Source organism: Leuciscus leuciscus, assembly GCF_965113295.1.
Source record: "Leuciscus leuciscus genome assembly, chromosome: 9".
NCBI classification, from domain to species: domain Eukaryota; kingdom Metazoa; phylum Chordata; class Actinopteri; order Cypriniformes; family Leuciscidae; genus Leuciscus; species Leuciscus leuciscus.
The window spans coordinates 13,557,219-13,573,831 of NC_138733.1; the positions used below are offsets into that span (position 1 = coordinate 13,557,219).

At 36.2% G+C, this 16,613-nt stretch overlaps 1 protein-coding gene across 2 annotated transcripts in view; it reads left to right on the forward strand.

Annotated features, from left to right (window-relative positions):
• Positions 1-1,088: 1,088 nt before the first annotated feature.
• The window catches only part of tnfrsf19 (tumor necrosis factor receptor superfamily, member 19), a 30,452-nt gene continuing 14,927 nt past the window's right edge, over positions 1,089-16,613 (forward strand). For both annotated transcript variants that reach the window (XR_014209017.1, XM_082181235.1), the window contains exons 1-5: positions 1,089-1,454; positions 2,433-2,525; positions 3,867-3,977; positions 10,926-11,104; positions 13,833-13,918. Coding sequence is in view for 1 of the 2 variants with exons in the window: in XM_082181235.1 (XP_082037361.1) it covers positions 2,436-2,525; positions 3,867-3,977; positions 10,926-11,104; positions 13,833-13,918 (466 nt within the window). In the remaining variant the exon portion in view is untranslated. The remainder of the gene's footprint in view (positions 1,455-2,432; positions 2,526-3,866; positions 3,978-10,925; positions 11,105-13,832; positions 13,919-16,613) is intronic.

Consider the following 16,613-nt stretch of genomic DNA (forward strand, 5'->3'; position numbering starts at 1 on the left):
CACTGCTGTTCCCTAATTAACTCCCGGTTGCTAATGCTTGTCATTAGATTTTTCATTAGATCTGTTCATAGCTCAGATGCAGTGCATGGGCAGGCAGGTCTGCCATGGGAATTGTTGTCCCATGGAGCATTTCGGGTAGCGCTGCTAGTTCACCCCAAGGATTTACTTTGTTTGTGAGATTATGGTCTGGTGCACCACATTAGCTTTGTGTTTACAAGTGAACACATTATGTTGTGCTGTGCAAACCTTTAACAATTAGAAGCTACAGCAAGAAGCAACAAAGAGGACAGTAAAGAGCCATATTTTCATATGGTATGTGTGCATGACTCAATGTAAGGCCTTTAATTTCGATATTTGTACTCTCTCATGTTTTTAAACAGCAGTTAAATTGCCTCTCAGATTCACAGTTCTGGTCATGGATCTGTGAGTTTAATCTGGCCCCTCTATCTGAGACAATGAATCATTGCACAGATGAAGACATGGCGAACTTGAAAACGAAGCAATTTAAGCAATGTCCAATGATGCCTATGTTGTCATGAACTGTACAAAGGCTTTCCTTGTGTCAATAGACTATGTTCCTTCCACAGACTGTTAAAACCCAGTTTATGTGACCAAATGAAAATATTGCAAAACATTGCAGGAGAAATGGGGGGTTCGTTGCATCTAAAAGATTACAAACCCTTGATTTAAGAGAACAGGGAGCATATGGCACACAATTCGAGAGTGTAATTCTCTGAAATGACCAGCAGAAGGCATCCAGTACATGTACATCTTCAAACATGAAATATTACAATAGAACAGAGGATCCAAACAAAAGGTAACCGCGTTTTCACACAAACTTATTTTTGTGAAATGTTTATCTTTTTTCTTAAACAAATGACACTTGGTTTGATATTCTGTTATCTAACTTAATAACATTCCTATTTAAGTGTGACGTTAGTCCTCAAATACGTGTTTGTAACCACAAGAGTGCAAAAGATTCGATTTCAAGAAATCAAACTCGATGTGTGAAAAGTTTCCTCAGCAGAGAATGCAGCCAATCGCTGCGCGGCATGTGACGTCACGGAGATGAAAGGGAATTCTGCATCAAACACTCGCAGACTGAAGAAGAGAGAGATCAGATCACACACTCGCTGGTGCTGACCGCTTTCAGTGCACGTCTGCCTCGGGATCATGCAGATAGTCTGTGCTTTTTGCAGGTATTCGGATTATGGAGGGGTGTGAGTGAGTGAACAGGCTCGATTAAAGCGCTTCTTGTCCAGGACGTGTGTGAAGCTTTGATGTACATGCTGATGGGAGATCAGATTGCAGGCATCATCAGACAGCAGTGTTTGATCTGAACTTTAACTCCAGTGCTGGACTCGGGACGGGACGGGTTCACGAGCTCAGAGCTCAGACCGCATCCTGAACAGCTTTCCGTAGGACACCGGGATCTCACGAGCGACTCGTTATCGGTAAGAAAGCTTTTTTTTGTGTGTGTAAACATTTACCAAGCTGCTTTGACCGCATATGAATCCATAAATCAATATCTTCAGAAAACGAACTAGCCTACAGAACACACACACACACACACACACACATAGTGCCTATCTATATAAGGGGCACATTTTTAATTCATTCAGTATAGCATACAATCTTGTTCTATGCCAGGACAAAAAGTAACTGAAAAAAGTTATCCATATTTTATATAGTACGTTATAATGTTTTGAAGACATGTAACACAACGCAATGTATTATAACATTATAAATCCATAGATCTTAATATATGGATTTACCTATGGAATTGCCTAATAGCCTATATTATAAGCCTAACCAGCAAATAAATGAATCATTATTGGCCAATATTAGTGTTTTTAAGAGTTTTTAGTGTTACTTTTTTATGATTCAACCATTAAAAATAAACAGTTATTAATCAGCATGTAACTACACACACACACACACACACACACACACACACACACACACACACACACACACACACACACACACACACACACACACACACACACACACACACACACACACACACACATTGTGTTTTCATGTTTTATGGGGACTTTCCATAGATATTGATTTTTATACTGTACAAACTGTATATTCTATTCCCTACCTCTAAACCCACCCATCACAGAAAACTTTCTGCATTTTTACAATGTAAAAAAAACAAAAAAACAAAACATATCTTAGTATGATTTATAAGTATCTGTATGTTGTTAATTATTTGAATTGAATGATACACTTTTTTTTAACTTTTATTCTTGTCTGATTTTAACACACAGTATTCTAGACTGGAGATTTATATTAAAAAAGCATTAAAAAAAGGGTATGGATTTATAATAATCATTGTTTGCTTAGCGTTCACACAGTTTTGAGAGATAATGGCGAATAGTGTCCTCCATTAATCATTCATCAAAGGATTTCTGCTTTCACAGTGTATGTGGGAAAGACCTTTCAGAATGCCTCGGGCACCGATCCTCCCCGCGTTCACTCTTCACAGGATACTCGTCCTTCCACTGTGTGTTACGGTACGTTTGGTTCATAATAACGCCTTTTGCTTACTCTTAAACTTTAAGAAGTAACAAATTAATACTTGACTTGCTTGTTTTTTCTCTCAGTAAAAAAAAGTTGCTGCCTAAACTTTTTAAGTGCAATCAACTTGGATGTTTAAGTCATTTCAACTTAAATTACATCAGACTGATTTTTAAAAAGTTAAATTATTTTGATGAGTAAAAGCAATGTAAAAACATATGTTGTCATAACTTATTGATCATATATTTTTTTACAGTATACTGTTCAAAAGTTTTTTGAAAGTCTCTTTTGCTCACCAAGGCTGCATTTATTTGATCAAAAATACAGTAAAAACAATAATATTGTGAAATATTATTACAATTTAAAAGAACTGTTTTTGTATTGATATATATATATATATATATATTTAAATTGTAATTTCCTGTAATGGAAAAGCTGAATTTTCATCATCATTACTCCAGTCTTCAGTGTCACATGATCCTTCAGAAATCATTGTAATGAACCCTTTTCACAGACTGATGACGTTTCCACAGTTATCAACATCGCAAATCTAGTCAAGTTTTTAATATTTTCATTTTCATAACACTGTACTGTGTGATATATTACCTTGGCAGTAAATGTCAAAAAGCAAATTAACGTTGCTTTGAGGGTGTTTCAAAATCAACCACTGAGGGAGGGACGACAAATTTGACATCTTACTCATTCTAACTGATGTAATTATTCTCCCTAATTTTTTCCTCTCTTTTGGAAAGTCGTGGAAACACCATCATGGATTTTGTCTTTTGATATTGGAGAAAATGGGAATGCAAAAATAAAATTTGCTGTAGTCTCTCATTCACCGCTTTAGAAGTTTACCCAACTAAACCGCTTCTGAAATGTGAAAAGGGTCCATATGCTGATTTTTTGGTGCAAAAAAAAAAAAAAAAAAAAAAAAAAAAAAACATTTCTTATTATTATCAATGTTGAAAACAGTTGTGCTGCCTAATTTTTTTGTGGAAACCGTGAAACATTTTTGCAGGATTTTTTGATGAATAAAAAGTTCAAAAGAACAGCATTTATTTGGAATAGAAATATTTTGTAGCATTATGTCGTTACTATCACTTTTGATCAATTTAATGCATCATTACTGAACAAAAAGTATTAATTTCTTTAAAAAAAAATAAAAAAAAATCACCAACCCCAAACTTTTGAACGTCAGTGTATTTGTTTGTTCTTGAGAACACAAGTGTAATCATCATTATTATAATATTTATCTCCACATTTTGGTGCACTCCACTTTGGACAACATCAAATTACATTATAGAATATTAACCATGCTGGTTTCATGTCCCTCACAGCTTGCAGTTATGGCAGAGGAGAGAAGAGATTGCAGGGAACAGGAATACAAGGATAAGTTTGGGAGCTGTATTCCCTGTCGGCAGTGCGATGCTGGACAAGAGCTATCTAAGGTTTGCCAGTTCTGCAGTAGATTATTAATTTTTTCTTTCTGCCTAATTGGAAACATTGGCGCACATACACTAGTATTTTTAATTTCCTAAAAAGATTACATCTTAAATCAAGAAATAATACCCGAAGCACTCTGTTCCTTTGAATTGGTTCCCATTGAGCTTTATTCTGGAATTCTTTCCTTTCAGTTGACCTACCACAGTCAGATTAATGTGCACATATATTTAGTTTCTACTTCAAGCTGTTTTGTAAAAAAAGAAAAGAAAAAAAATTACATCCATGCATGCGATCAAATCTGTGATGGAGAGACGCGTTCCCATCAGTTTCACAGAGTTCATGAAAGACTTCTAGACCAAACAGGCCAAAAGCAAAGAGTTCACCAATAGAGAGAGGATGCCAATGTTTTGAATAGCTTGTCCTGACCAATTATTTATTGCTTCCTCCTTTTTATGAAGAGAATGGGTGAACCGCTGTTCTCCTTTGTAGAGCGCTGGCCACGCTTTAATCAGTTACACCCACACTTCTTATCCTCTCCTGCTCACAATCTTCTGGGTTTTTTTTTTTCAAGCCTTTTAATGTCATTGCCACCTCTGAGAATTTCAAGGCCTTGTAAACATGGTGTGAAGAAATTAAGTGGTTTTGTACAATCCACCTAATCTAAACAGTGGTCTGGGATATTTCTGAAGTGTGGAAATCATTACACAGTTTATGCTCGGGGAAATGCATGTACATTAGGCTGTTGGATGCATATAAATGTAGTGCTGAAGCTTTTTTTAACCGCATGACTTTCATGTTGGTACACATGAACACACACTTATTAGTTATACGCCTCAGTGCATCAGATGTTTTTGGCCAATTAATGCTTTGGGGCCTGAGGAGGTAGTGAATGATTGCCTGCTTTTTCCATTCAAACACTCGTGGTTTACCCTATTCTTTGGAGCAAGGACAATATCATGCGGAAAAGTTACTTTAGCTTAGTTTCAATGATAAAATGTTTTCTTTTATCCCAGTTTAATATGCAGATACTATAGTATTAGTAGGGTTATCTCCCAAAAAGCATAAACACTTTATCTCTGTGGCGCTATCAAAACATTGCTTTGTTTGTTTGAGCATCCTGACCTGCCCGACAACAGCAACAATGGCTCAACCAATGGCGTAGCTTTCCGTTTGTTGTGACCAATGGAAGATGGGAGGTGTGTTTGGGAAATTTAAGTTTTTTTTTTTTCTATAGAAATTACACTTAAACTTAGAATAGCTGTAATAACATTACCAACAACTTAATATTTGTTGTTTTAATGTTTAACACTTCAGAAGCTCTTCCAGACGGTTTGTTTTTGTAAGAGTAGAACAGTTCACATGACGCCCTTTTACTGTTTTTCAAAGCATGACTAGTCAAACAGCAAGTAAAATCCCCACCTACACACTGTCTTTCACCTGAAAAGGCCGATAACAGCTTTGTTGATAGGCATTTTGTAATTGTTAAAGGGATAGTTCACCCAAATATGAAAGTTCTGTCATCAGTTGCTCACCCTCAGGTCGTTCAAAACCTGTATGATGATCCCATTCGACTGGATCATCGTCCGCCAAAATCAAGCTATGTATATTCCATGCCCCATGCCAATAAATGCCGGATGAAATAATCCACTCAGCAAGTTGTCATAACTGAATTCTAATTATTTCTTTCTTTTGGTTTTTGGGTAATATATCACTGAGACATGTTCTTGACAGGTTTTGTAAGATTCACCCTTAAAGCTTACCTTTTGGGTTAAGTGAGAAGTTCAAGCTTTGCTTTGATAGGAAGTATTAATGAGCAGTTCTGGGTAATTTAGTTGAATGGAGTGTTTTTAGGTTTTTTGAATAAGATGACTTCAAAACACTTGTGTGTCTGAACACGCATTCATCCAGCTTTCTCCTCTATCACATCCATCCTGCTGTTTTGCTTGGCATTCTCACTCAAATTTGATCTGGAGATTGTGGAAAAATGGTACTTGCAGGTACTGGTTTGGTGAGTTCTTTTAGGCAAAATGTTCCTGGATGATTCTGGACTGTGAAAACAGGCTTTTTGTAAAGAATAGAGTTGGCTGCCTTGCTGCATTATTGACTCCTCATTTTATAGTAATAATCTGACAAATCTGTCATTGAGGTTCCCCAACATGTAAAAAGCATGACTGCTCACTGATCACTGTATCATTGTAACATGTCTGTCAAGGCCTTAAAGTGTGTATTTACATCTTTTGACCATTTGACTTCGATAACAAGGGAGAACAGGAAATGAAGGAGGAAACAGGATTTGGAAATGTTGTGAGCCAGATTCGAACTCCATTTGCCCTTTTGAGCACCACAGTACACAGTGATAACTGCTAAACCAAAGATCTGACACATTTTACAATGATTTCCGAAGATTCATGTGATACTGAAGACTGGAGTAATGGCAGTTTTGACATGACGGGAATACATTGCATTTTAAAATATATTAAAACAGTAAACAGTTATTTTATATTGTACAAATATTTCATTACATTACTTTTTTTTTATTTTGGTGATCATAAGAGAATTCTTCAAAAAAAAAAAAATCGTAATTATTCCAAACTTTTGACCAGTAGTGTAGACAAATTCTGAATCTTCATAGGCTTTTATCTGGTGTCCAGCTACGATTAGGAAATGTTGCGAGCAAGATTCCAACTCCTATATAAACCCCACAGCCTAGGGTAATAACAACTAAGCAATGGCTCTGACATGTAGACACTTTCTGAGCCATATCCGGGAGCCTGAATCCTCATCTGGCATCCAGCTAGGATTAGGAAATGTTGCTAGCAAGATTCGAACTCCTGTTGCCCATATGAGGACCATAGTCCATTGTAATAGCTACTGACATGCAGACACATTCTGAGCCATATATGGGAATCTGAATCCTGTAACCATCTTGCATCCAGCTAGGATTAGGAAATGTTGCTAGCAAGATTTGAACTCCTGTTGCCCAAATGAGCACCACAGCCCATATTAATAGCTACTAAGCCACTCTGACACATAGACACATTCTGCGCCATATCTTTGAGCCTGAATCCTTATTTGTATTCATCTGGTGTCCAGCTAAGATTCAGAAATGTTGCTAGTAAGATTCAAACTCCTGTTGCCCATATGAGCACCACAGCTCATAGTGATTGACTACTAAGCCAGGGCTCTGACATGCAGACACAGTCTGAGCCATATCTGGGAGTCTGAATCCTCATTTGCATCCATCTGGCATCCAGCTAGAATTAGGAAATGTTGCTAGCAAGATTCGAACTCATGTTGCCTATATGAGGACCACAGCTCAAAGTGATATCTACTAAGCCACAGCTCTGAGCCATATTCGGGAGCCATATTCGGGAGCCTCATTGGCTTTTATATGATGTTCATCTTTCTGTTTGAGCTTCTAAATGCTGGAGGATTCCAGCAGCAAACTCCAACAGAAAAACCACAGGGGGTTCCAGAGCTCCTTAGATTTCTCGTTCCCCCTTTGCTCTGCTGTTGATTATCTCTCCAGGAATGGCATCATGCCTTCAAACGGAGTGACCATACCTCTTTTATTCACCGTCCCCCCCCCAATCCTTCATGCCCTGCTGGAGAGAAAGGTCTTATATGGGCTGCGGGCAGGCAACAACAGCTGTCATTCTGTTCAGGCACCCTATATGCAGACTTTGGAGGGCCTGTGTTGAGAGAGCCAAATCAGTCTTCTCTAACATTGGCTGAAACCGGGGCCAGGCTTTGTGGAGAGCTCTTGTCATTGGCTCTCTCACGCAGGCCAGTAATCCATGTGTGCCGGAGCTGGGAAACTGGATCGCGGTGTAGAAAGAAGGCCCCTGTTTGAAGCCGATCTCCACGTTAATGATATATGAGCCTCTTCTCTAATCCAGCTCAGTGTGGTGGAATAACAGCGACCTGACTAGGGAAGGGGCAGCTGGGAAAAAAACAATAGTGCAGGGTGATATCAAACCACAAAGGTCCTCTCACTTTTCTCTGCATTACGCTCCTCTGCTGGAATGCGACTGGTAGGAACGTGATTGTCAGAGGTGGTGTGTTTGTTGTTAAGTAGTTGTGCTGATTTAAAAAGTCTTAAAAGATTAGTTCACCCAAAAATGGAAAAGATCAAGCCATCCTAGGGGTATATGACTTTCTTTCAGCCAAACACAATTTTGAAGCAAACCAAAGTGATGCGTTTTTGCAAGAAAAATATCCATATTGATAACTTTATAACCTATAATCATTGGCTTCTGGTAACTTTTTTGTTGGATGGATGAGATTTTTTGAGCTTTAAAATCTAGGGTACCATTCTCTCCCATTATAAAGCTTGGAAGAGCCAGGATATTTTTAAATATAACTCCGATTGTGTTTGGCTGAAAGAAGAAAGTCATATACAGCTAGTATGGGTCGAGGCTGAGTCAATTATGGGATCATTTTCATTTTTGGGTGAACTAACCCTTTAAAGGTGTACTTATTAATTTTTTTGTTAATTAAACGTTTTACACATGAAGAAGTAAATAGCACTTTTGAGAAATATGTTGCACACATGCATGAAATAAATATTCCAGTCATTTCAGTCAGCATCTACACCACAGCAATAGTTCATCCCAAAGTAAATGTTCTGTTATATTTATTCTTTGGAAACCCAAAAAGCGATGTTTTGAAAAATTGAAATTGAACCAAATTGTGAAATATAAGATCATAAAAAGTACCTTAAGAGTTGTCAAGACGACTTCTCCAAGTCTTCTGATGCCATAGTATGATGCTTTGTATGAGAAACAAACTATAATTTAAGTCATTCTCCTAAAATCTTGAGTCTATTCATTCCAGATATGTTGCTTTGGTTCTTACACTTCTCATAATGAATCGCAATGCTTCAAGTTTGAATATGCAAAAAGGCGAGTTAATGATGACAAAATGTAAGTTTTTGGGTCATCTATTGTTCATGTAGCTGACACGTATCAAAAAAGGACACAGAATTTGTAGTCAGAACTACTTAACGCGCAAAGGAAGACTGTGTGTTTTAAATTAGTGTCATATTGCTGGTTGGTTCCATTGATAAATGGCTTGATTGATGATTTCTGTTGGGTTGGATCGCTGCATAAAGACATAATTTGAATTCCATGCAGCTCTGCTTCAATTATGGTTTGAGAAATCAGGCTCAGTAAAAGCTGAATATATCCCTGCAAGATTCCCAAGAATTATATCAATGTGGAAAGGATTAAAAACAAACAAGCGTATTCCAGATTGATTACTGTCAGTAGAGTTTTGAAAAGACTCTGGCATTGTTTATTGAAGTGGGTGGACCTGGAGGGGGGAAAGACTCTTCTGAGTAATGCTAATTAAGCGGCGCTTAAGATTTCAGTTTAGATCCTGGAGCCTGGAAAAAAAAGTTTGCTTACATTTCACTTCTTAATGTCAAACTCAATGTGGCAAAACGTCAAAGTCCAACATGTTGTACAGAAACATGCCCAACAAATGTTGTTCGTCACCGTTCAAGGAAAGACCGTTCCCAACCCATTAGAACATCTTCCCAACTAAATTTTCTCTCTTTTGTGTGCAAAATTCTGGTGTTTAGTTACTAGTTGCTAAGCTAAAGGCAACTGTATTTTGTTCCTTTGTTATATTGCTCATTCATTCGGCTAAAATGGCAAGCTTGCTCATTTTGTTCATGTAGACACTTTCTCTGTGGTCTCTTTGTTATGTTTTCTTAGGCCGGCATGATTACAGTGAAATCGGCCTTATATTATTACACAAACTGCACAGTTTTAGATCTTTTATTGAAATTAAATAGGCCTGTATTTAGGGAACAATGCAAAGGGTGTTGTCTCGTATAATTCAAGAGCGCTGAGAATTCTCCACGACCACACAACTTGACATTGAGACCTCTCCTCAAGTTTCCTTCGCGATTTGGATTTGCGTAAAACTGATCGCTTTTCTGGGTGAATCTCATCAAACCTGTCAAGTACATGTCTGGGTTATATTTCACTCCAAAATCAAAAGAAAATATTATGCAATTATAATGTGCTTAAAGAACATAAAGCATGACCCCAAACTTTTTGAATGATATATATACTGTATACGAAGACAGACATTTCGTTCAGCAATTATAATGTGCTTAAAGAACATGAAGCATGAGCCCAAACTTTTAAAATGGTAGTATATATATATATATATATATATATATATATATATGAATGAAAAATTAAATGGAAAAAAAATGAAAAATGAATGAAAAATGAAAAATAAATGACATGTCTGTACTAGACAGAAATTTAATTAAGATTTAAAATTTTAAACATAAAACGATCTCAATTGATTTATAATACAAAATGCATTTATAATACATAAAAAATAAAAAATAAAATGAATAACACAATTTTTTATATTACATTTTAATAAATAAAAAAAATTATTAAAAAAATTTGAGTGCATTCCCGATTCTGTGGTTAGAAACACTTTATTGTGCATGTGTTTTTGCATTATTAAAAATCTTTGTTCTTTGTAAATCTTTTATTTTAAAGGGCTTTCTTTTTTCTGCGTTCCACATACCAAAACCTCTCAATATCAATATTTCTCAGACACACTTTAGCCGAAGACAGGCCTGACAAAACCTCTGCAATAAACTCCCAATAAACCAACAATGGGCGTCCCCGTGGGCCTTTCTGATTCAAATGCGGAGCCCTTCGGGGGCCCGGAGCAGAAGGCTGTCCATTGATCCCGTGAGAGTCAGGGAGATTATTGCCTGTGTAAGATAGACTCTCTCAAAAGAAGCTTGGCCTTTGTTCAGCTGGGGGATCTCACACACACACACACACACACACACACACTGTGATCATTATTTCATCTCGGCTTCTTGTTAGTCCACATTGGCGCTTTTCTTTAGAACGGCTCTCCCTCGCCCTTCCCTTCCTCGGCAGTGAGATATCTTCCGTTAATCCTCACAGGAATGTGGCTTTGGCTATGGGGAGGATGCCCAGTGTGTGCCCTGCAGAGCCAGTCGCTTCAAAGAGGACCGCAGCCTGCAGAAATGCAAGCCCTGTCTGGACTGTTCTCTACTCAACCGCTTCCAGAAGGGGAACTGCTCCACCACGAACAACGCCGTCTGCGGAGACTGCCTGCCCGGGTGAGTCAGTCAGTCATAGGAGCGCAATTATATAGAATAAATAATGATGGGCGTTTTCCAACACCAAGTCGGTCTATAATACACTCTTAAAAATAAAGGTTCCAACAGAGGGGGTTTTCGCAGTATGTCATAGAAGAATCATTTTTGGTTCCCCAAGTAAAAAATATCCTTAGTGTGAAGAACATTTGAAAAATCGAAATAACCTTTTTTTTTTTTTTTACTATAAAAATGACCTTAAACGGTTAATTCACCCAAAAATTACAATTCTGTCATTAAAATCATCAAAACCGTTAGACTTTCGAACACACAAGAATGAACCTCATTGGTTCTTTCACATCAAGCGAACATGCTTGAGCTTCTGTTCACCACATCTGACGTGTGAGTTGATCAATGTTTATGTGAATAAAAGCCTAAATTCAATCTGTTCATCATATAAAGCGATTGTGTCTCTTCAGAAAATTTGGAATAAACCACTCGATTCATTTGGATTAGTTTTACGATCTCTTTATGAACTTTTTAAAGCATCAAAGTGGTAGTTGCGTAGCTGTCAACGGAGGGACAGAAAGGTTCTTCATGAAACCATAAATGCAACAGTCGTGTTCCTGAATTAAAAACTTTTCTCCATAGGGTAATTAATTTTTTTAACGATAACTTATAAACATTTAAAGACAGACTTACTGTGATGTCCGATGTTGTTAATCAATGGAATAAGCTTTTGTTGAATCCATCTGTTTGCATTTGTTCCATTTATACAACAAAAAAGGTTGTGTATAACAGCAGAATCCATTGTTAAAAACTACATTACCCATGATGCTGTAGGGAAAACCCCACCAATCAGAGAGTCTGTGGGAGCAATCTGTGCCAAAAGATTTCTGCAAGGCTCTTCACTCCCATGAAGCACCGCAAATGATGTAATAAAGTCAGTCTCCCTACGCTCTCAAAACACTTAAAGATTTTGTACTGTTTATGCATATTTTTCAATAAACTTTAAATATATTGTTCCTAAAGATATAATCATCTTTGAATGAATAGTTTTATATTTCTCCATATTTTTGAATCCATTATGCCATTTGCAGTGCTTTATGGGATTGTAGTTATTTTCCTTAAAGCCTTTAAGTACAGTTTTTTGGCAGATTTAAAAAAAGATTTTTTGCTTTAAATAAAAGTTTGTAATGTTGCGATTCACCTTGTATCTGGTTGGTTTGGTTCACGGCTTATAACACTTCCCTATAAAATCCCAATGGGAAAAACAAATGGAACAAATACTTCCTGAACCAACACTTCTGAAAAAGTGGGCGGTCACTAACACACTCTATGAAGAACCTTTATTTTTAAGAGCACACAGTCATTCTGAAACCCAAACTGTATTTACATGCAGTAATGTATGTAAAGAGTAAAGAGTAAAGAGCTCGACTGACATGAGTTACACACACTTTAGCCCTCCAGCCCCAAGTCAAGCTCAGTTTAAAGTCCAGGTCAGGGAAATCAACTCAAGGCCTTTGGCTGTGCCCAGACATGCCCTAGAAGCTGAAACATGTCAGGTTCATGAAGACCTTCGTTTCGCTATCGCTGCAAGAGTTACTAGTTTCCCCACAGCAGCATCCTGCTCTCACCAGATACGTTTTTAATAACTTTTGATTACCCATAATTAAGTGCTTTGGCACAGTTAGACATGCTGAAGGCAACTCTTCACATTACCTTCATCCATCATTCTTAGGGCTGTTACTGTAATGGTGGAATATTTCTGACATTGTAATGGATAGATTTCCTCTAAAGTTGATTAATTAATTAGGGCTGTCAAGTAATTATTGCCCCCCTAATCCAATTTTCTAATAAAGGATTTTCCAGAGACATTCAATTAAAAAACAGCAAGACATAAGCATGTGTACATAATCCAACAACTAAACAATATCTCAGACAAGAGTGTGTGAACTGCGTAAGCTAAACAACCTGTAAGCCTAGATCGATTGTAAATGGGATTGCTTTAAATTTTATTTGACTTCTAAAGCCACATTTTGTCTATCCACTTGTTTAATAATCTGCAACAATAATGAATGTGATGTCTTTGAATTAAATGCAGTTGGTGGATTTTCTCAGCAAATATTGATATAGATTCCGGATCAGTAAGATTTTTGTTTTATGTTTTTGAAAGAAGTCTCTTATGCTCAAAAAGGCTGCATTTATTTAATAAAAAAAATACAGTAACAGATATATTTTAAAATATTATTACAAGTTAAAATAACTGTTTGTAAACAGTAATACATTAAATGTATTCCTGTGATCAAAGCTGAATTTTCAGCATCATTACTCCAGTCTTCACAGTCACATGATCTTTCAAAAATCATTCTATGCTGATTGGCTGTTCAAGAAACATTTATTATTATTATCATCAATGTTGAAAACAGATGTGCTGCTTCATATTTTTGTGGAAATCATGATACATTTTTTTTTTTTTTTAAGATTCTTTGATGAATTGAAAGTTCAAAAGAACAACATTTATTTGAAAATGAAATCTTTTTGTAACATTATAAATGTCTTTCCTGGCATTATTTTTTTTTAATCAACATAATGTATCTTTGCTAAATAAAAGTGAATTAACAAAATGACCCGGAACGAGTTGATTTCCAACTCCAAAATTATTAATGCAATATAATAATATAATAAAAATAATAAATAAAATGCATTCTTTTTTATTTTATTTAAATTAATATGCATTTTATTCTTACAGATTTTACAGAAAGACGAAGTTAAGTGGATTTCAGGATATGGAGTGCATCCCATGTGGAGACCCGCCGCCACCATATGAACCGCACTGTAAGCACATTTATTATATAATATAATGATAAATACAAAAGTTTTTGAAGGTATTTCAGTCCTTGAGGAAAATGCCCGGTGCATTCATTTACTCAGGAAAAAAACATAATTTTTTTTCCCACATCAAATTAAATTTAATGAAAATGAGATTGAGTTTAAGTTTACAATTAAATTGACATAAGTTTACAAATGTTATATTTTATTTCAGTTATTATTAATCTGTTACTATATTTTAACAGTTATTTTATTTCAAGTAACATTTTTTTATGGTTATAGTTTTAGTTAACTATAATAATCCTGCTCTCATGTCATTCTAAACCATGGAACATAAAATAATATATCTTACAGAATGTCCTAGCTGCTCTTTTCCATACCATTAAAGTGACCATTGAGCTTCATAAAAGGACAAAAAAGCACCACAAATGTTCCACATGACTTGTGCTCTATATTCCATATCCCATAACATACTCTGAAAACATGCAAATGAGAACTAATGTGAAGGGCAAGATTATCAGTGAATCAAATTCACTTAGAATGAAATCAAAAACAATCAAAAACATAATCCGGGTGAGTACACGATGACAGATTTTTTGGGGGTAATCCTTTAAAAGGGTTCATCATACAAACAGTTGCATTAATAATAATCTGTGAGATGACGATTCACTCACTCTCTGTGATTCATACAGCAATATTTTACAATCAAATAAATGCCTTTTTTACAAGTCAGAACATATAGGTAATAAACACAAGTCTCTGTGTAACTGTTGGAAACTCTCTTCCGCAAATACACACATGGGTATGTTAAACACGCAGCGTTTCACAAAGCAGTGTATTGTTCTCCTGCAGTCTGTGGCTCTAATTGGGCTCGTTTTACCCACCGGTGAGGGCCATTGTACGGAAGCTTGTGTCTTTGGCAGTAACACAGGGAGAGAACTTATACCTTATAAAATGAAGTGTGACTTCCAGAGGTTTGAGATGTTTGCAGCTGCTGCATGTGGAGGTTTGTAGGGTAGAGTTTGAGCCAGGACTAACACTCCTCCGCCAGATACTGTCCTATAGGCATACAGGTCCGCTCCACCCTGAAGAATCTCCTCTCTGGATAAACTCCGGTTTATTATGTAATCATAATGCACTGTGATTTTTGGTTCATTTTAATAGTCTTCAGAGTAGGGGACTATTTTTGTTTTAACATTATTATTATTTTTTCAGGACTGTTTTTCCATAATAGAAAAGTATGAAAGAAATTACTTGTGGTTTTGTCTCCATACAGAAAATGATAATGATTTATTGGTTAAAAAAAATAAAAAAAATAAAAATAAATAAAAATAAAATAAAATAAAATAAACTAAACTAAACTAAATAAAATTTATTATTAATTAATAAATTAATTTATTAAATTAAATTAAATAGAGATAAAATCTTAGAGAAAATAAGATGATTTTTTGGTTATTGAGAATTGCTTTAATAACTATCATAAATTATAAAATAAAATATAAAATAACATTTTCTTTAAAAAAAGGAATTTAAAATTAAACAATGAGCATTGGCATTCTACAAAAAATAAAGAATTCTTGTTTTTTTAAATTATTTGTAAGATTTTTTTTTTAAAAACATTCATAAATTTTAACATAAAATAAAATATACAATTTAAAAATAAAAAAAGAGCTTTGGCTTCATAGAGAAATTAAAAATATGTTTTGGTTATTGAGAATTGTTTGATTAACTATCAAAAATAAAAATAAAAATAAAATAAAAAAAGTTTGCTATCCCCCCCCCCCCCCCCCCTAATTGTAGGTTGTCATGTGTTGAAAATCTGCAAAAAAGGGTTTTTAAATGCTCCTTTTGGACTTTGGAAGAAGGTGTTTAGTTACTGTACATTATCCTTTGTTTATGATGCTCTAAGATCAGCAGTTTCTTTGCACTTCTGTAGCTCGACTTCAGGACCAGAACTGAATCTGATGCAGGAACTCAAAGCTGCTCTGACCCATTGTGCGTGCAAACGTCTGAAAAGACTCCAGAGCGTTCCTGTCCTCTGGCATTATCTGACAGAGGGTGGTGAAAACTCAAAGGCCTGATGGTTTTAATAGCCCCCACGTCGGCCCGGGGCAAACACGCAGCTGCACGGGGAAGTCTGTCTTTAGAGAAGACCATAAATCCAGAAACACTCTGGTCTCCTTGGCCCATCCTGAGAGCGAAAGGAAGAAAACAGCATTTTATGGGTTCCTCTATAGCTGCTTTAATGTGTTTCATCTGCTGCTGTCTTTTCTTGTCATGGGATAGCTCTAAATATTTGGCAAAGCCCCTCACAGCTGTCCCATCTAAGCATCTGAACTGATGTGAAGCCAATTTACGAAGGGGTCACATGAGAGCCGGGCGGCTGCTGGGCCGGTAATGGCTGAGAGTAATATAAGCTGGCATTTTTGCTTTTGCGAAACACCTCTGATTTAACTCTTGCTAGGATTCAATCACAAAGCTACTGAATTTAGAGCCTCTGAAGCAGCCCGGCTTGAAAAGCATTGAACATATTGAAGAAAGCTTGAACCGCAAGAGTGTGAAAGAAAACGAGTGGTTTGGTATTTTGACCTGAAGGGGATTACTTCACATTGGCTCAGACCATAGATCATAATTAGCAATGGCTTTCATCTTGGAGTCTCGTGTCTTGTTGAGGGTCACTGATGGACTCATTTGATTAGTC